Below are 21,453 nucleotides of genomic sequence, written 5' to 3'. Positions count from 1 at the left end.
TTGTTACGACAGCCTAGGAAACCAATGCACCACCCTGCCTCCCCAGCATCTCTGTGTGTAACTTGTACCCGGGCAAATGCTTGCTCACGTGTTCCTCTGACCCCAGCAGAATGGCTCCATCCTCCCTGGTCACACGGGCCTCCTCATGGAACCCTCCTCCCCTCAGCATGAAGAGCATCTGCTTCTCTGAATTCCTGCCGTCTCTGCTGTTGGCGTAGCTTCTTTGGTCTATCGTTTTATGTTCGGTATTTCTAATTTTCATTCATGTCTACCCCAAGGTTGTGAGTTTCCTTAAGGACAAGGATAGTATCTTGCTTATCCTGAGTCTCTTAGACTTCACAAGAGCTTTTTTTTTATTAACCAGCTTATTGTATGTTTTGGCTCTTCTGTAGCAGAGACAAGTCCTGTTTATTTGGTTTGCTCAGTGGCCAACTTACTCTGGAGGTTGTTTGGTTTTCAAAATTATGCTCCTCATTGGGAAAGGAAGTCGAATGGCTGAGAATGTGGAGAGAGGCGACGTTCACATTTTGCTCTAAATACTTCTGTAGCCTTTGAAATCTTTACTATAAGCACATGTTTGAGTATTACTTTTGTAATAAAACCATTTATTTATTTAAATTATGTTGTTTCTATGGCTAACAGTTGAGGGGGACAAGACTTTTTTCTAAGCTTTTCCCATATGTTCCTCCAGCACCCCACACCCCAGCCCTTCCAAAGGAGCACCAAGGCTCCCTCTATTTGGTAAATGTGTCTAACGATACAGAATTATAAGGAATGGCACATAGATGAGGAATTTTATGTGGGCTGTAATGGGGGATCATTTTTAACTGCCTGGTGCCATTTGCAATATTATTTCAGCTGTGAGAGGATTTTAGTTGGTTATAAGAATCCCTTCAGCACACTGAGCTGTCCATGGAAAACTGTGCACTGTATTTCATCCTCTCGTTTTTTGCTGAGAAAGGAAATCAGCAAAGCATGTTTATCCTGGTACCCAAAGGAGGGAAAGACCTCAGCCCTCCACCCTTAAAGAAAACACTTTTATTTGAAATGTCTTTTCCATTTACCCCACTCTAAATAATACAGTTTTTAAACTCCCTTGTTTTTCTAAATATTAAAGTTTCAAAGGAAGAATACTTTTGAGCTCAAAGAGCCAACTTCAGTCTTTAAGTTTCTCTTGGTCTGGCGTTCATCAGAGAGAATTTTGGAAACAGTGTGCATGGGTCAGTTTGGAGGCTAAAAAAGATGACTGCAAACCAGCGTCATCGGTGCACAATGCACGGATGAATTCCCCACGAAATCTTTGCTTTCCGTTGTTCTGGGTCCTTGGTGGCCATCTGGGCCACCCCATGTCTCCAGGCAGGCTGGTTGGTGAGCCTGCATAGGGTAGAATTCACTGCGGGAAGGCAGCCCAGATGCCCACACACCTTCCCCCTTGGGCTCTTCAGCTCCTTTAGCTCTGACTGGCATGCTGACCCAAAGGCTGGAGCTGCCCTGGTGTAGGAGGCCTTGCAGCCTCCTCATGTACCCCTCCAGGGGGACCTGACTTCCCATCCACCCTGAGCTGACCCCAGGCTTCTAGAAATCTTGGACCAATGGCCCAAATCTACCCTGGACCTTCTGTGATGCTCTGGCTCTGAGCTTCTTCAAAACAGCACCATGAAAACTTGAAGACTTAGAAGAACTTCTGAAATCCAAAGGAAGCCAGTTCCTGCCATCTGTCCTCAGGTCCTCAGTTATTCTAGTGCCTCTTCTGGTTACTTGCACCATCCTTGCTGTGTAGTGGACCCCTTGTCTGGTTGTCAGTTTCTAGGAATGCCAGTGTTTCTCAATGGGGGTGGTATTGGTATTTGGGGTGGGCAGTTCTTTGTCCTGTATATTGTAGGTCATTTGGCAGTCCTGGCCCAGCCCACCAAATTCTGGTGTCATCTCCAATCACTATGACAGCCAAGAATGCACTTCGGGGGGAGGGCAGTACGACCTTCAGCCTGGGGGGCAGTACTACTTTCAGCCTGGGAGGCAGTACCGTCCTCAACATGATGTCCTGTGCTGTTGTCAGGTGCCATCGAGTCAGTTCTGACTCATAGTGACCCTGTGAACAACAGAACAAAACACTGTCCCATCCCACACCACCCTCACAATTGTTGTTATGCTTGAGCCCTTTGTTACAGCCACTGTGTCAATTCGTCTCGTTGAGGGTCTTCCTATTTTTCACTGACCCTCTACTTTACCAAGCATGATGTCCTTCCGCAGGGACTGGTCACTCCTGATAACATGTCCAAAGTACATGAGATGAAGTCTCACTATCCTTGCTTCTAAGAAGTATTCTGGATGCACTTCTTCTAAGACAGATTCGTTTGTTCTTCTGGCAGTCCATGGTATATTCAATATCCTTTGACAACACCATAATTCGAAGGCATTAATTCTTAAAGGCATTAATTCTTCTTCAGTCTTTCTTATTCACTGTCCAGCTTTCACATGCGTATGAGGCAATTGAAAATATTGTGGCTTGGGTCAGGCACACCTTAGTTCTCAAAGTGAAGTAGTGTAGTACTGCTCTTATCCTGGAAGGGGCAGTGCCACACTCCGTCTAGGGAGGATGCAGTACCACATTTAGCCTGAGGAGGCAGCACCATGCTCAGCCTGGGGGAGAGTGGCATCCCGGTCTGAGGCCCACCAGACCCCAAGAATCTTAGCTGTAAGCTCTGGAGTGTGGGCATGTCTCCTTTTTGGTCCCACATCCCCAGTGCCCAGCACAGTGAAAGCCACACATGGGGTAGGACATCAGTAAATACTGAAGAAATGAGCGGGATCCATGAACAGACCTAAAGAGGGCCTGTGAGCCCTATAAAATTGTGTACAAAATATGTGTGTATATTGTGTGTGTGCACACATTTTCTGTGGCAAACATGTACCCCATGTATCCACCAAATTCTCCAAATTATGGTCTAAAGGGACATTGGGAAGACGGGAACAACCTGAGTCCATTCCGTCCAAGGGCTGTGTCACTGTGCACAGCACCACACAGTATTTGTGAGGTGAACTTCAGAATGACAACTTGGTGCCAATGTTCCAATGTCCTCGCAGGAAGGAATGTCCTGAGAAACCCCAAGGGAGACTCTGATCCTGTGAGCACACTCAAGCCTCTGCCTTTAACCAGAAACAGCCTGAGTCCTGGGCCCTTGAACTCACTCTCGGGAGAGTTTGGTATAAACAGGGCAGGAGCAAACTCAGGAGCTTTCTGGGTGGCTTTCCCAGCTAAAGCCATGGAATTGGTGACATGGCCCTGCTTACCATGAGCTGAGCTCCCAGCAGCTCCGCCGAGGCTGCCTAAACTGAAGGAGTGAGCTCACATGACGCGCCTCCTTCCTGTGGCCCATTGTTGATGCAGCTGTTTTAATAAAAGATGATTAGAGGCAGGAAGAACAGCTGGCCGTGCCGTGGGTGGAGCAGCGGGTGGAGATCCAGATCTCTCTGCAGACCTGCCTGAAGGTTCCTACTCACCAGCACAGCCTGTGGAACGAGAGCCTGACCGCACTGTGTTGGCTCTGAGCAGGGTCTACGTCGACGCCCTCCCTACTGCTTTCCCAGCATCCCGCTGCCCATATTGGGACCTTCCCATGGCTGGAGTCCTGTCCCAGCAAGAGAAGCTACAGCATCCAGAAAGGGCAATTAGCCAGGGGAGGGGATGAAACCCAGTGCTGGAGGCACCTGGCCCGAGAGTTAACCTCCAGAGCAGTGAAGCCTTTGCCAAGAAGTCTAAGACATCATTTGCCACACAGACCCTCGGCATCGCAAACAGTTAAGTGTCAACTACTAGCCGAAATGTTGGCGATTTGAACTCACCCATAGGCACCTCAGAAGAAAGGCCTGGAGATCTACTTCCAAAAGCCCACAGCCTTAAAAACCCTTTGAAGCAGTTCTACTCTGCACACATGGGGTGACCGAGTCAGAATCAACTCAATGGCAACTAACAGCAACAACAGGGAGCATTCTATTTGCAGAAGCTTCCAGCATATAGGCTAGATCAGTCATAAGCCAAGATAGCTCCATGAAAAGCCCCCGATATCCCAACGCAAGCTTCTCAAACTTTGTGCCTGAGTCTGGGGAAGCCTCTGCCAATAACCCAGAAGAACATTCGAAGTAAACAAAACCCCAAAAAGCAAGTGAAGCAAGCAGAGCCAAGGGCAGGTACCCCCTCCTGTGCCTGTACCATCTCAGGTCAACATCAAAAAGGCCTGTTGCCTAGGGTGGCCAAGGATCCTGGCACCTGTGGCCAAGAAGGTGGTCTTGCGCCAGGCAGTCTGCAGGTGGTGGAGAATGTTCCCTCTCTACCTGCAGTCTTGTTTCTCTGATTCACGAGTGTGTGGGGGACAGTGGGCCTTGGCCGGGAGAGTTTGCCTATCTTGGCAGGAATGTGCCCTGCATCTGCTGGTCCCATGCCCATCAGCAGCCTCAGCACAGCCACCTCTTCCTACAGAAACCAAACTCAAAAACTTCTCATGGAACCCAGACTTTCTGGAGCCATAGAGGCTGGATGAACCCCCAAAACCATTGCTCTGAGATAATCTTTAAAGCTTAAACCAAAAATATCCCCTGAAGTCTACTTAAAACCAAAGAACAGTTTAGCTTAACTAGTAAAGAATATCTTCCTTGAGCATTGTGCTCGTTTAAAGAACTACCTGTACGGGATCAAACTGACAACAGCAAGTCAAAAGATTAGATAGGAAGCTTAGGGGACAGTGAGTTTACGTTAGCGGTGGAGGAACAATTTGGAAATGGAGGGTGAGAACTGTTGTACAACTCAAAGAATGTAACCCATGTCACTGAATTGTACATGTAGAAATTGTTGAATTGGTATATGTTCTGCTGTGTATATTTTCAACAACAATATAAAACCGCAAAAACAAACCCATTGCTGTTGAGTTGATTCTGACTCACAACAACCCTGTAGACAGAGTAGAACTGCCCTATAGGGTTTCCAAGACTGTAGATCTTTACAGAAGCAGACTGCCACGTCTTTCTCCTATGAAACAGCTGGTGGGTTTAAACCGCCAACCTTTTGGTTAGCAGCTGAGTGCTTAACCACCATACCACCAGGGCTCCTCCAACAACAACATAACAAAATAAAATAAATTATTGAAAAATAAAATCAACCTCAGTATAACCAACAATAGTGGTCTAAGGCCTCATCTCTGGGCCACACTCTGTGGGTTCAACCTTGGCTTCACCACCAGCTGAGAGAACTTGGGTGAGTCAACCTCTTGCTAAGCCTCAGTTTCCTTGCCCGGAAAATGGGGGTAGCTGTAGTATCTGTCGAAACCCTGATGGCATAGTGGTTAAGAGTTTGGCTACTAACCAAAAGGTCAGCAGTTTGAATCCACCAGGCACTCCTTGGAAACTTTGTGGGGCAGTTCTACTCTGTCCTGCAGGGTCACCATGGGTCGGAATCTACTCGACAGCAATGGGTTTGGTTTTTTGGTAGTATCTATGAAAGCATTCATTAAACACAGTTGTCCATATAAATCATAGTGCCTGGCATGATGTGAACCCTCAGGAAGTGTGGGCCAATCGCTATTAAGTCCTTTCTCTCATCATCACTTTAGTGCTCTTGATGGTGCAGGAGTGTGTCGTTCATCTGGAGTGAGGCCACAGCAGCCGTGAGGCGTGGGTGGATCTTCAACCTGAATCTGTATGGACATTCCCAGACTTGGACTAAATTGCCCCCGATGGTTGTGTTTTCCAGGGTGTTCAGACTTACATCTCTTGGATATGTTGACCCCAACGGAGAGAAAACGACAAGGGTACATCCACGAACTCCTTGTCACCGAGGAGAATTATGTCAATGACCTCCAGCTGGTCACAGAGGTAAAGACAGCTGTGGGTGACTGGGGGGCACCAGCAGAGGGTGGGGAGAGGAACGGGGTCCGCAGTGAAGGAGTCTTCTTATTCCAAGCCTGAGAAACTTTCTGGTGTGGGGGAGCATCTGGAGGTCAAATTACACAGGACTTTCTTACCCAAGAGAAGATGGTTCTATTCTCATCCTTGGCCAACTCTGAGTCATACCCACAGAGGGGTAGAGGTCATTCATGTCAAGGGTAAATGACCCCTGAGGAGTTTCACGAAAGGAGACGTGCGGGACTGTGAATTTGGGAGTCCAGAATCTAGTCAGAGAAGTTCCAGCTCAGCCACCAATGAGTTAATGCCATAGATAAGTCACCTCTTCTCTGGAGGCCCTCAATATTGGCCTCTGAAAATGGCACCCATCCAGGTGAAATTTCGTTATTCCTAGGGCTACCTGTTATCCCTGAGAATGATGGTATTTTCTCCCAGGTGCCCCATGACCCCCTGGACCTGGTTGGTGCCTCATCTTGTCTGATCTCCCAGGTAGCGGTTGAAGGGCCTCTGCCACCGCATACAGAAGGACAGTGAGACACTGGGTTGGGCACCCCTGTTTCTCAGGAAGCCTTTTGTCCACGTGGGAAGTTGCCATGTTGGGAAATAAGAGTGTGCAAAGCCAGATCTTAGGGTGACCCTACAACTTGAAAAGTACTGTAATAGCTTGGACCACGACACTCCCCGCCAAAAAAAAACAAACAGTTGTGAAACCATTTCTTCTGATATTCTTAAAAACCAAGAAAGACATGGGCTGGGCTCTCCACTGTTGGGTGAGTATGGGATAAGTGGTTGGTGGCCCACAAGGCCGCCATTCACGCATACAAAGTGTTGATGCAAATTAGAAAAGGGTGTACCTTTATGACAGTCATAAAATACATGGTCTAGGATGTCTGGGCTGTGAGTGTCACCCCCTTGGACATGGCACCTTTGTATGTGGTGGCCCTGTTATATGCCAGGTCCAACATCAGCTTAATGGCTCACACTTCCAGGGGTCAGCCTCACCCTGGCCAAGATTTGTTTCAAAGAACCTTCTGGAAAACTCTCTGCCTCCAACATTAGAGAGTGACCTTCCTGAGGCAGGGGGCCCATTCACATTGTGAGTTACACACCCACACAGGGCTCCTGAAGGGGTCACTGATTTCAGGGAGAGGACTCAAGTTCACCCCTTGTAATGGGCTGGATCTACCCGGGGCCCCAGCCCAAGGGGCTGCGGGCAGCGCAATGGAGTCAGTCACCGAGGAGGTGCCTGCCAGGAAGTGCCACTCCTTAGAGGGCCACTGCAAGGGGCTTCTCCCCCAGAATGCCCGAGGCTCGTCTGTGCAGCCAAGGCTGCAGGGAGAACCGATGAACCCCGGGCAGCGTGCACAAGCCTCCCAGCTGTGGATGGGTGAAGTTAACGCCTGTCCTCTAGAGAATTCAGCTGGACTCCTTGTACAACCATGCAGACCTCTTAGGGGGCCCCACCCCAGACAATGGGCCATCTGTCTCAGAACCTCTGCAGGAACGGGGAGCTTTCAGCCTGTAGGCCTCCCAGCAGGCTGCAGACCCTGTAGTCTCTTCTGTTGCTCTGATTGGATCGATGTGTGCGCATGCGTTTGAGTTTTGAGCTAACTGCTTTCTGAACTGCTTCGTTTTCTGCACCTGTAGATCTTTCAGAAACCCCTGATGGAATCTGAGCTGCTGACAGAAAAAGAGGTTGCTATGATTTTTGTTAACTGGAAGGAGCTGATTATGTGTAATATCAAGCTACTGAAGTAAGCCCCCGTTCTCCATTGCCAGCCAAGCTTCGCCTCCGCCACGCACAACTCAGCATCCCGTCTGGTCCGCTTGTCCCTCCTCGCATGCTCCCTCTGTCTCTCTGTGCCTCTTTCCTCATTTCCAATCACTAGCGCCATCACCCTTTTTTTGCCCGGATGCTTTCCGGAAACGTGCCCCGAATTTCTCACGGAGGAGAATAACTTGCCAAGGCATCCCTGTGCCTGCTTTCACTGTGGTTCTAGAATTTTCAGAGCCGTGCCAGCCCTGGCTCCCGGTGCCTGGTGGGCTCCATCCCAGGCACAGTCAGCCCTGGCTCCCGGTGCCTGGCGGGCTCCATCCCAGGCATGGTGCACCCCCATGCCTCCCTCACAGACCTGCCTTCCCATGAGCCGACCTTGGTCCACTGGATACACTCCTGGCTCCTGGGCATGGAAAAACTGTAGAACCGTTCACTGCCTAAGTCAGCTGCAGTTACATCAGGATAACGCCTCTGAGAATCTAGCCTGGTGTCATTATGTTTTACTCCTGTTTTAGTTCATGGAGGCAGCTGCAGGGACAGGGAGAGGGCGCTGGGCCAGGAATCTGCGTTTGGGTCCTAACTGTGCCATTCACTGCCCCACCTCTTTGAGCCTCATTTTCCCTGTCTGTGAAATGAAGGGGTTGGATTAGTTTATCACAACGGTCTCTCCCATTTCTTATATATACGTGTGTGTTTATGTATATATAGAGAGAGATCGCCCTGATGGTGCAATGGTTAAAGCACTTGGCTGCCACCTGTAAGGTTGGTGGTTTGAATCCACCAGCTGCTCTGCGGGAGAAAGCTGTGGCAGTCTGCTGCCATAAAGATTACAGCCTGAGAAACCCTACGGGACAGCTCTACCCTGTCTCATAGGGTCACTGTGAGTTGGACTCAACATCAGTGGGTTTGGGTTTTTTTCCCACTAAAAAAAACCCCAAACCTGGTGCCGTCCAGTCGGTTCCGACTCATAGCGACCCTATAGGACAGAGTAGAGCTGCCCCATAGAGTTTATATAGCATCACTTGCTAGCACCTAGCTAAATCACAGCCTCCAGGGCACATGGAAGGAGCCAACTCTCATCCCCCAGTCCGCACGGGAAGGGGGCTTTGCCCGTCTCTGGGAACAGAGTGAAAGGGACCTCCCCAGACCTCGCCTCCACTCCTAATCTCTATATTCACTTGTCGGGAAGTGACCAGTGCCTTTCCTAAATGTGGTCCTGGCGTTGTTCTTGTACATAATTTCAAGCCGTCTTTCTTGGGTGTTGGGGAATGGATAAAGGGATGGGGGAGAGGAGGTGCAGAGAGGTGGTCACGAAGAAGAAATGTGAGTCCTGGCCTCTACGTGACGTATGTGTGTATCATGCTGTAGAATACTTCAAAGTGGAGTCCAGGCTGGGTTTTGGAAAAAGCGTTTCCTTTGTCCTCCTCAAGGAGGATGCTGTGGAAGCATCCCGAGTGTAGGTGTGACTTTACCTTCCCTGGGCCTGAGTGTCCTCATCTGTAAGATGGGAACGATAATAGTACCTGCCCCACACGGCTGTTATGGGGGAGCCTTTAAGCAAGAGCCTGGTACACAGTAAGTGCTGGTTATGGGCCCTGGTCACCCGGGTGGTGGAGGCTGAGAACCCACCCTTCCCTTGGAGCGAGGTTGCCCTGCCACCTGGGGAAAGGGGGTTGGTGAGCCCCTGAACCCACAAGGGAGTCCTGGTGGCACAGTGGTTAAGAGCTCGGTTGCTAACCAAAAGGTTGGAGTTTCGAATCCACCAGCCACTCTGGGGGAGAAAGATGTGGCAGTCTGCTTCCATGAAGATTTACAGCCCTGGAAACTCTATGGGGCTACTCCATCCTATAGGGTCACTATGAGTCAGAATCAGCTCAATGGCAATGGGTTTGGTTTTTTTTGGTTTAGAACTTACAAGTACTGAACCTAAAGTGTTGGAGACACTGTTTTGCAATAGAAACAGAAGTTTTCTGTTGAAAACACACCTATGAGTTAAAATTTCTTTCCTTGGGGGGCTGTCTGTGGTGGAGGCAGGTGATATGTCTGGGACTCTGAAGTGCCTGCGGCCCATCTGCGGGGCTGGGCCCCCTATACCCCCATCAGGGCTGGCCTGAGGAAGCCAACAATGCTGACCTCAGGCCCCGTACCTCGTCTTGTCCTCCCGTCCAGTCCTCTTCCCCCCCCCCATCCCAGTAAGGAAGACAAGTCCCTTTCCTGAGCACTGTCAGGGCTCCACGTGTTCCAGCTCACAAGGAAGCTCCAAGAGGTTGAATGACTTGTCTGAAGTTTCACAGCAGGTGTGCGGGTGCCCCAGGATGCTCTGTGGGTGATGTGCAGGGTCCCACTGGGGTTCCACCTAGTCATGCCCCTGATGCAAAGAACATGGAGGCAGGAGTTAGGCATCCCAAGTTTTTGTCCAGGTTCTAGCACTTTCTAACTTGTGACCTTGGGCAGGTAACTTTCCGACCCTTTGTTTTAGAATCTGTAAAACTGCAATAATTGTACCTGCCCTGTTTACCAGGCGGGGTTCTTCTGAGGAACAAAGTGGTCAGGTGTACAATTCGCACGCTGTCAATCATGAGATGAAGGTGTGTGGTCATTGCCAGGACCTCTCTCATCTCAGGGTCCCTGTTCTACATCCCGGTTCCTCTGATAAGCTCTTATCACTAGCTTGGGCTAACTGGTTAATGTTTTCATCTTCCAGATAAATGTTTGTATTTAACAGGAGCTCTCTGGAGACTGGCTCCTTTTCCTCTTTCCATCTTATGAAGATTTCAAACATACCGAAAAAGATTGAAAGAATTATAGATTCTACAACGCACGTTCTGCTGTATTTGTTTTGTCACATGGACAAGACTTCCTAATGCTAAGGAATAGCTCCGATGAGAGGATGATTTCAGTCCCTGGCAGGCCGGAGCAGGGAGGCGTGTTTGGATAAGGAGAACTGAAGGCAACGCTCCCTGGAATACCACCAAGTGGGCAGCCATAGGTCTGCCACTCCTGATCCAAGGGTCCAGTGACCCTTGTATTAGGGGGACCATAGGATTCATCAGAGAGGACAGTGGTGGTTCATTGGTAGAATTCTCACCTTCTCTGCCAGAGACCCAGGCTCCATTCCTGGCCAGTGCATCTCATGTGCAGCCATCGCCCACCTGTAAGTGGGAACTTGCATGTTGCTAGGATGCCGAACAGGTTTCAGCGGAGCTTCTAGAGTAAGATGGACTAGGAAGAAAGGCCTGGCTATCTACTTCTGAAAATCAGCCAGTGAAAAGCCCATGGATCACAATGGTCCAATCTGCAACTGATCTTGGGGATGGTGCAGGACTGGGCAGCATTTCGTTTCATTGTGCATGGGGGTCACCATGAGTCGGGGGCCAACTCGGCAGCAAACAGCAAAACGATTTATAAAACAAACTATGACTTTTTGAGAATAAAAGGGGCTGGCTGGGACATTCAGACTTCCTACTAATGATGCTTCTGGTTGGGCGTTAGCGGCAATGGCTGCCTCTCTTCTTGCTCGTGCCCACAGCTGAGATGTGCTCTTAACAAGCAGGCTAGGGCCATAAGACCTAGAACCTTTTTATGGCAGCTGGCAGAAGTGATAGCAGAAGTGAGGTCAGGCTGTGCAAACCCAGATGTTGGGAACTGTTTTTTTTTTTTAAGTCAAGGTTCTTTCCTGCCCCTTACTGGGCCGGTGTGGGGGGAGGTGGAGGGGGACACTAAATAAAATGAGAGATCCTCTTTAAAAAAAGTATTTTTCTTAAATATAAAGAATTCAACTTACCTTCTTTTTAGCTTAAGAAGAATGAACACAATTTTATTTTGTCTACACATAAAACAAAAGCTAAAAAGTCTATCTTGGGTGCCAAAGACAGGATGGGGAGAAAGAAGAAAAGAAATTTTAGGCTGGGGATGGGGAGGGGAGGAGGGAAAAAGAGCGTCATAAAAATGGAGAGAAAGGATGCAAGGCAAGAGAAGCTGCAGAGGGGACCTGGAGCAGGACAGAGAGAAATTAGGGGTAAAAGGCCACTTCTGGAGGGAAGGCCAGGGGCGGGCCGGGGTGGTGTGACGTGCGAAGGTGGGTCTGGCGGGCCTGAGCCTTAGTGTCCCGGGCTCCTTACAAACCACGGTTCTGGAGTCAGGCTTTCAGGGTTCAACTCCTGCCTTTGTTACTCTGTGTGTCTTTGGTCAGGTCCCTCAAGTTCTGTGTGCCTCAGTTTCCTCATCAGTAAATGGGGCCATTTACTGTAATGTAAGATATGTTTTAAGATATGTTTGAACAGACTAAGTGTTAATAAGCGCTAGCTTATGACTGTCCCCTTGGCCTGCAGGGAGCCTTGGTGGTGAAATGGTTAAGAGCTCAGCTGCTAACCAGAAGGTCGGCAGTTCAAATCCACCAGGGCTCCTTGGAAACCTTATGGGGTAGTTCTATTCGGTCCTGTACAGTCGCTATGACTCCACAGCAGTGAGTTTGGTTTTGGTTTTTTTAACCAAGTCCCTGGGTGGTGCAAACAGCTAACATGCTTGGCTGCTAACCCAAAAGCTGGTAGCTCGAGTCCACCCAGTGGCTTGTCAGAGAAAGGCCTGGTGATCTACTTCTGAGAAACCAGCCATTGAAGCCCTATGGAGCACAGTTCTTTTATTTTTTTATTTTTTTTTTATTGTACTTTAGATGAAGGTTTACAGAGTGAACTAGCTTCTCATTAAACAATTAATACACATACTGTTTTCTGACATTGGTTGCCAACCTCACAGCGTGTCAGCACTCTCCCATTCTCAGCCTTGGGTTCCCCATTACCAGCTTTCCTGTCTCCTCCTGCCTTCTCGTCCTTGCCCCTGGGCTGGTGTGCCCATTTAATCCCATACCTCAAGGACTTCTCCAACATGACATTAAAGCAGCCAAAGGAATTCATAGTGACCTTCTGTTGGCTTTGTGTTAAAATCATATACCATACCATTCTGTTCCATCCACCCATCCATCCCACAGATATTTCCTGAGGGCTTTCTGTGATCACTAGGGTGGCCAGAACACACTCGTTGCCTCAAATGCCATGGCCCTTCCCTTGGAGTATATTGCAGTCCTCACCACGTAGAAGCTCAGCTTCCCTCCTTCCAGGTGTTGGCGTTAGAAGTTGACATATCAGAGCTTGGAGAGTGGAGTAGGTAGTCGTTGTTATCATGGCCCTAGATGTTTGGACTGCAATTGGACCCCAGAATAAACATTTCCCCATCTCAACAATGCCTCTTCTTGGCTTCCAGAACATAAACAGCTTGGGTTCATTGGCCCATTATCATGATTGGTGTATATAATAGGTGTCTCTTTTCGGAACTCCCAAGCTTGCTCTTAATTCAGTTTATTTCAAATGGGCAATTAAGGACACAGATAATTCAAACAATCATTTATCCTTGGCTTTGGTGAACATATGGTGTCTTAGGCTAGGTTGTCTAGAGGTAAGAAACCAGTGAAGCGTATATCTATAAATATATACAGAGATTTATTTCAAGGAAATAGCTCACGCAGTTGTGCAGGCTGGAAAATCCCAAATCCATGGGTCAGGTGTCACTCATGTGGTTACAGGGACTGATGAACCCAAAATCGGCAGGTTAGGCAGTAGGCTGCTGGCTCAGTCCCAAGAACCAGAGGTCAGTTGGATGCAGAATGGAGAGAGTGAGCTTTGCCAGAACATCCATATATATTGGGTGCAGGCCACACCCCCAAGGAAACTCTCCTTTCAACTGATTGGCTGCTCACATCAGATCAAAACATGGAGGATGATTACATAATATCTGCTCAGCCGCTAAGAATTGTGGCCTAGCCAAGGTGACACGTAACATTAACCATCACTTACGGGATTGTTTCTCTTTTGTCTGAAAGTGATTCTCCTTGTCCCTTGGAAGCATCAGCTTCCCCTGGGTGGCCTCAGAAACAGGCTCAGTGCTTGGGGCTTCCCCAACAGATACTCTGTACGCAGGGGCCCTGTCTGAGTCATTAAAGAAAGGATTCCGTATTTCTCCGTAAGGAGACATAAATTGGATTTATGTTGACTTGATCGGCAAAGTTTTTTTTTTTTTTAAGTAGTTTTTATACGTAAAAGCGGGCACACAGCAACCATGCCCAAGAAAAATGCCCTGGTGATCCCTCTCTGTAGCAGTAGACTCATTTCTTTTTCCGTCCTTCATCTTCCAAATAGATCCCATAGTGGCTCTCCGGTTTGCACCCCTTATACTCATTCCAATTCTGCACGAACTAGAAAAGTACCCACTGTTGTGAGCTGGCAGGAAGGCAGGGGGCTGAAGTCTCTTGTTTCCATGCAGGGCACTGAGGGTCCGCAAGAAGATGTCTGGGGAGAAAATGCCGGTGAAGATGATCGGGGACATCCTGAGCGCCCAGCTGCCCCACATGCAGCCATACATCCGCTTTTGTAGCTGCCAGCTAAATGGGGCAGCCCTGATCCAGCAGAAGACGGACGAAGCTCCAGACTTCAAGGACTTTGTCAAAGTAAGGAGGCCAGGCTGAGCCTGAGCAGCTGGGGCGAGGGGATACGGAGGAGTGGATCCTGCAAGCATATTCACACCAAAGGCCAACCAGGATTCAGGTTTTGGCTAATCCACAGGGGGCTGGTGCTAGCTCTTGGGTATGGCTGTGGCCAAGGAGGTGGGTTTGGAGAGCACCCATCAGCCCTGCTGCACCTGGAAGCTTTGAAGTGTCTTCAAGGAGCTGTTTTCCAGATGGCAGAGGTTTATTTGGAGTCCCTGCTGCAAATGGTTAATGCGCTCGGCTGTGTGAACTGAAAGGTTGGAGGTTAGAGTCCACCAGAGGTGCCTCAGAAGAAAGGCCTGGCAATCTACTTCCAACGAATCAGCCATTGAAAACCCTATGGAGCACAGTTGTACTCTGACACACATGGGATTGCCATGAGCCGGAGTCGACTTGACAGCAGCTGGCCCCAGCGGTTTATTTGGATGCGTATTTAAACCTTCTGTCTCAGTTGCCAGGCCCAGGAGGGCTGGTGGGTCCCGAGTTCTGTTTAATCTCAGGACCCCCAGCTCTTTGCTGGTCTCTGCCCTTCATCTGCAGAGGAATAGGCTAGGGCCCCACAGACCCCTCACTCCTTTCCGATTGGTTCTGGGTGACGGGTTCAAGCTCCAGGAAGCCGGAGAGGTGTATGGAATGCCGGAACCTCTATCTCGGGGGAGAATGGTCTGGAGAGCCGTGTGCCCCAGGGGACGTTTGGGAAGGTGGGCCCAATGGTGCTGGAGACCCAGGCCCTGGGCCTGCTGTCCTGGGACTTGGCCTTGACCAGTGTGGCTCCCTGATGGCCATGCCTCTTCTGGAGGAAAAAAACAGGAAGAGAATAAAATGACTTTCACTAAGCAGGTGCATTTTTTTTGTTTTATGAATAAATAGCAAAATAATAATTTTTAAAAATAGAGACTTTTCTTTGAGCCTCATGCATTTTGGGGACAGGGCACCTCACCTCCCCAATAATGGCATTTATTGGACCATCATGGTGAGGTCGAAGTGTGGCCTCTTCTTGGTAATCATATATGCTTGCTCTCCTCCCTCCCACCCCTTCCCCGTGATTCTCAATAGCAAGTGCTTAAATTTGCTACTTAACGAATGGGGCATTCTAAGGTCATCATAAGACGAGAAATACTGCTATGAAGTAGGTCTAGGGTGGATGGAGGCTGGAGAGCAGGTGCTTGTCTGGGATTCAGCCAAGGGCCGTTCGTGCCTTGGCACAGGCAAGATGAGCTCATTATTGGATGCACTTGAACTTGAGAGAAATGCTGACACCAGCCCAGATGGGGTCGGGGGGGGGGCTTGTTGTTCATCCCCTCCCTCCTCTTCACCTTTCCCTCTGTCACCCTAGGGGGAGTCTGACACACCTTTGCCAGCTGTGAGGGGTCCTGCAATGAGGATGTTCATGGATGAAGCAAGTCCAGGCTCTGATAGTGCTTGGGGCTCTGGGCCCAGCTCGAGGCAGCTGCCTGTTTCTCAGATGCTAAACCTGACCAGAGCCTTTAAGAGCTGTTGTTGGGCTCGTGGTGACCTTCCATATAACAGAAGCCAGCGTTGCCTGGTCCTGCACCACCCCCATGACTGCTGATATGTTCGAGTCCATTGTTGCAGCCATTGTGTCAGTTCAACTCGTTGAGGGTTTCCCTTGCTTCACTGACCCTCTGCTTTACCAGCATGATGTCTTTCTCTAGTGATTGGTCTTTCCTGATGGCATATCCAAAGTAAGCCAGCGAGCTGAAGTCTCACCATCCTTGTTTCTAAGGAGCATTTTGGTTGTATTTCTTTGGGACCAAAGTCACCTTATAATCCCTGTGACTTGTAGACAGAGCTCACAGTTTTGGGGTAGAGGGACTCTTGTCCTCCAGACAAGCTGACAGAATTGGTAAATGTGGTGGGGAAGAAAGAGGCAGGGAGCCCAGAGGTTGCAGGCTGTGACCCGGACCCCATGCTTCCGTTCTGTTCTCCCTGCCCTGCCAGGGGCTCCCAGAGGTGGGGTAGCTGCCACCTGGATCCACACAGTGAGATTCCGCCTTCACAGCAGCTCTAGTGCCTGAGGGAACTTTTCGCTCTGAGTGTGTGGTACTGGGATCCTCTCGTTCCTGGGGTATTGCAGAGGCTTTGCAGATACCTGGAAGAAGGACCCTCTGTAAAGCCAGTCTGTCCTCTCTGTAAGTAAGGAACCACGTGTCCCCTGGCAGGTACACTGAATCTGGAATCTGGAGAGCCAGGGTGAATCCGGGAGGGTGAGTCACATCTGTGTCTCCCATTCTCCATCTGGAAAGAGCCTTGCCCTGTACCAGGGAAATTAGTCAGGGCCTTCCAGCCCTAGTTGTTGTTCAGATAAGTGAGAACCAGTGGGGAGTCTCAAATGACATCAGTGTCAATGCCACTGGCTGGATTTTGCAAATTTCTGACCTATGTGTTTCTAATCTCTTATTTCAGAGGTTGGCAATGGACCCTCGATGTAAAGGGATGCCGCTCTCTAGCTTTATACTGAAGCCTATGCAGCGGGTGACAAGATACCCACTGATCATCAAAAACGTAAGTGGCCAGCCTTGAGACCACAACGCTGAGTAGAAGTCAGACATGCAGGACAGCATTTTAAGACCCCACTGACATGAAATGTCTGAAATAGGCTACTGTGTAGAGATAGAAGGTGGATGAGTGGTAACCAGGGTCGGAGGACAGAGGAAGGGGTCGTTAAGGCTTGATGCATGCAGAGTTTGGGGTGTTGAGAAGGTTTGGAAAAAAACAGGATAGTTGTACAACATTGTGAATAAAATCAATGCCACTGAAATGTACACTTAAAAATGGTTAAAATGGCAACTTTTATGTTATACGTATTTTACCGCAATCAAACAAGAAATGGGCAGCCAATGTCACAAAACAATATGTGTATTGTTTGATGAGAATTAATTTGCTCTGTATACCTTCACCTAAAGCACACACACACACACACACACACACACACACACACACAGCCTATGCGGCAGTTCTACTGAAAAAATAAAATTAAAAAAGAAAGAGCTGTAAGTACTGACTTGCCTTTTCAAGCAGCGGAATGCTTTCTCAGTATCATGGGGGGCTGGGATCATGGACAAGTTTCCCAGGCAACACGTCTCTGGTGTCTGTTGTGAAGAACTTGTTCACCAATAGGATGTTGGAGATGTCTGCTTGGGGACTCAGACAGAAACGCTGGTTTCGCATGCAAAGAGCTAAAAATGTGTAGCCTTCAGCTGTGCAATCAAGTGGCCTCTGACCTGTAAGCCAGAAAATGGAGACCTCAGCTTCTGATTCTTTTCCTAGTACAGGTATAGTCTTCTATGCTTTTGATTTTCTAGCTGGAAAGAATGAAATATGATTCCTACTACCCACCTTCAGAGGGCCATTGTGGGAAACTCTACGTTGATATTACATGATTTTTTTTCTCCTGTCCTTTCATGAAAACCAATACCAAAGGAAAAAAAAATTAGGGTTTCAGTGTCCCCATCTGTAAAATGGGGACCAGATGTAGACATCTTGGAGCCCATGATTATTTAACCACAGGGAGTATAGCTCCTGGAGAGAAGTTTTTGATCTGGCTCCTTTTATGGAGAATGATACTTAGAAACCAAGATCCCGGCACTAGGTGTGCTCATTGCTACTGGGGTATTGTTGACTTTTGGGCATCACAGTGTCAGGGCCGGGGAATATATGCATGTGTATTAGTTTCCTGGAGTTCCTGGGTGGTGCAAATTGTTAACGTGCCAAGCTTCTAACTGAAAAGTTGGAGGTTTTAGTTCATGCAAGAGGTGCCTTGAAAGAAAGTCCTGGTGACCTAATTCTGAAAAATCAGCCATTGAAAATCCTAGAGAGCACAGTTCTACTCTGGCACCCATGTGGTCGCCATGAGTGGGAATTAATTCTACAGCGACTGGTAAAACGGGTAATTAGTTCCCTAGGGCTACTGTAAGAGGCACCATAAAGTGGGTGGCTTAAAACAACAGAAATTTATCATCTCACAGAACTGGAGGCTAGTAGTCTGAATTCAGGGTGTTGGCAACAGGGCCTCAAACTGGTTCTTTCTAGTTCTAGTTCAGCCCCCTGCTGAGAATTTGCCTTTCCGCCCCAGATATACTGAATCAGAATCTACATTTTAACAAGATCCCCAGGTGATCCTTGGAAGCCCTGTTGGCAGGGCCGTGCTCTCTCCATAGGCTTTAGGGGAAGATCCTGCCTTATCTCTCTCAGCTTCCAGTAGCCCCAGGTGTTCCGTGGCTTACAGCTGCAGCACACCTGCACAGTCACATGGCCTCCTTTCTTCTGCCTGTCTTTCTGTGTCTTTTCTCCTCATTTATAAGGACACTACTCAGATGGGGGAGCCCTGGTGGTGCAGTGGTTAAGAGCTCGGCTGCTAACCAAAAGGTCAGCAGTTCAAATCCACCAGCCACTTCTCGGAAACCCTATGGGGCAGTTCTACTCTGTCCTGTAGGGTCGCTATGAATTGACTCTACAGCAACAACGGGAACAGAACTCAGATGGGATTAGGACCCACCCTACTCCAGTAGGCCTCAGGTTAACTTAAGTGATAACATCTCCCAAGACCATATTTCCAATCAAGGTCTTGTTCATATATACCAGGGTTTAGGACTTCAACATATCTTTTTGGAAGACACAATTCAATCTGTAACAGTATGTATATTCCTACACACATATGTGTATGTTGTTGTTTTTAGGTGCCATCGAGTCGGTTCCAACTCATAGCGACCCTATGCACAACAGAAGGAAACACTGCCCAGTACTGAGCCATCCTTATAATTGTTGTTATGCTTGAGCTCATTGTTGCAGCCACTGTGTCAATCCATCTCGTCAAGGTTCTTCCTCTTGTTTTCTGACCCTCTACTTTACCAAGCATGATGTCCTTCTCCAGGGACTGGTGCCTCCTGATAATATGTCCAAAGTATGTGAGACCAAGTCTCACCATCCTTGCTTCTGAGGAGCATTCTGGCTGTACTTCTTCCAAGACAGATTTGTTCGTTGTTTTGGCAATCCATGATATATTCAATATTCTTAGCCAGCATCACAATTCAAAGGCACCAGTTCTTCTTCAGTCTTCCTTATTCATTGTCCAGCTTTCACATGCATATGATGTGATTGAAAATACCATGGCTTCGGTGAAGTGCACCTTAGTCTTCAAGGTGACATCTTTGCTCTTCAACACTCTAAAGAGGTCCTTTGCAGCAGATTTACCCAATGCAATGTGTCTTTTGATTTCTTGACTGCTACTTCCATGGCTGGTGATTGTGGATCCAAGTAAAATGAAATCCTTGACAACTTCAATCTTTTCTCCGTTTATCATGATGTTGCTCATTGGTCCACTTGTGAGGATTTTTGTTTTCTTTATGTTGAGGTGCAATCCATACTGAAGGCTATGGTCTTTGATCTTCATTAGTAAGTGCTTCAAGTCCTCTTCACTTTCAGCAAGCAAGATTGTGTCATCTGCATAACGCAGGTTGTTAATGAGTCTTCCTCCAGTCCTGATGGCCTGCTCTTCTTCATATAGTCCAGCTTCTCGGATTGTTTGCTCAGCATACACATTGAATAGGTATGGTGAAGGAATACAACCCTGAGGCACACCTTTCCTGACTTTAAACCAATCAGTATCCCTTTGTTCTGTACGAACAACTGCCTCTTGATCTAAGTAAAGATTCCTCAGGAGCACAATTAAGTGTTCTGGAATTCCCATTCTTTGCAATGTTATCCATAATTTGTTATGATCCACACAGTCGAGTGCCTTTGCATAGTCAATAAGACACAGGTAAACATCCTTCTGGTATTCTCTGCTTTCAGCCAGGATCCATCTGACATCAGCAATGATATCCCTGGTTCCACATCCTCTTCTGAAACCGGCCTGAATTTCTGGCAGTTCCCTGTCGATATACTGCTGCAGCCATTTTTGAATGATCTTCAGCAAAATTTTGCTTGTGTGTGATATTAATGATATCGTTCTATAATTTCCACATTCGGTTGGATCACCTTTCTTGGGAATAGGCATAAATATGGATCTCTTCCAGTCAGTTGGCCAGGAAGCTGTCTTCCATATTTCTTGGCATAGACCAGTGAGCACCTCCAGCGCTGCATCTGTTTGTTGAAACATCTCAATTGATATTCCATCAATTCCTGGAGCCTTGTTTTTCGTCAATGCCTTGGGTGCAGCTTGGACTTCTTCCTTCAGTACCATCAGTTCCTGGTCATATGCCACCTCTTGAAATGGTTGAACATGGACTAATTTTTTTTGGTATAATGACTCTGTGTATTCCTTCCATCTTCTTTTGATGCTTCCTGCGTCGTTTAATATTTTCCCCATGGAATCCTTCCCTATTGCAACTCGAGGCTTGAGTTTTTTCTTCAGTTCTTTCAGCTTGAGAAACACCAAGTGTGTTCTTCCCTTTTGGTTTTCCATCTCCAGCTCTTTGCGCATGTCATTATAATACTTTACTTTGTCTTCTTGAGACGCCCTTTGAAATCTTCTGTTCAGTTATTTTACTTCATCAATTCTTCCTTTTGCTTTAGCTGCTCGATGTTCGAGAGCAAGTTTCAGAGTTTCCTCTGACATCCATCTTGGTCTTTTCTTTCTTTCCTGTCTTTTCAGTGACCTCTTGCTTTCTTCATGGATGATGTCCTTGATGTCATTCCACAACTTGTCTGGTCTTCGGTCACTAGCGTTCAGTGCATCAAATCAGTTCTTCAGATGGTCTCTAAATTCAGGTGGGACATACTGAAGTTCATATTTTGGCTCTCGTGGACTTGCTCTGATTTTCTTTAGTTTCGGCTTGAACTTGCATATGAGAAATTGATGGTCTGTTTCACAGTGGGCCCCTGGCCTTGTTCTGACTGATGATATTGAGCTTTTCCATCCTCTCTTTCCGCAGATGTGGTCAATTTGATTTCTGTGTGTTCCATCTGGCGAGGTCCATGTGTATAGTCACCGTTTATGTTGGTGAAAGAAGGTATTTGCAATGAAGAAGTCGTTGGTCTTGCAAAATTCTATCATTTGATCTCCATGTATTTGTATATATGGCTATAAATGTATGCACACCTGTAAGTATTTCTAGATCCATCTATCTACCATATTTTTACCTATATAATATTCACCTTCTACGTTTGTTTGCCAACTGCACTCCCACCCCCGAGGTATTTTCATAAGCACCACTCTGCTAATATTTTTTAACATGTTGCTGTAAAAAAATTAGCATAGTGCGCTTACAAAAATACTTTG

General features: G+C 47.8%; 1 protein-coding gene across 4 annotated transcripts in view; it reads left to right on the top strand.

Annotated features, from left to right (window-relative positions):
* ITSN1 (intersectin 1) overlaps window positions 1–21,453 on the top strand; it is a 229,548-nt gene that overhangs the window by 186,176 nt on the left and 21,919 nt on the right. For all 4 annotated transcript variants that reach the window (XM_049858659.1, XM_049858660.1, XM_049858661.1 and 1 more), the window contains 4 exons: window positions 5,744–5,865; window positions 7,543–7,649; window positions 13,988–14,171; window positions 16,638–16,736. In XM_049858659.1, coding sequence (XP_049714616.1) covers window positions 5,744–5,865; window positions 7,543–7,649; window positions 13,988–14,171; window positions 16,638–16,736 — 512 coding nt within the window. The remainder of the gene's footprint in view (window positions 1–5,743; window positions 5,866–7,542; window positions 7,650–13,987; window positions 14,172–16,637; window positions 16,737–21,453) is intronic.

The sequence above is a fragment of the Elephas maximus genome, chromosome 18 (assembly GCF_024166365.1).
Source record: "Elephas maximus indicus isolate mEleMax1 chromosome 18, mEleMax1 primary haplotype, whole genome shotgun sequence".
NCBI lineage: Eukaryota > Metazoa > Chordata > Mammalia > Proboscidea > Elephantidae > Elephas > Elephas maximus.
This window is presented reverse-complemented; position numbering and strand designations above follow the sequence as displayed.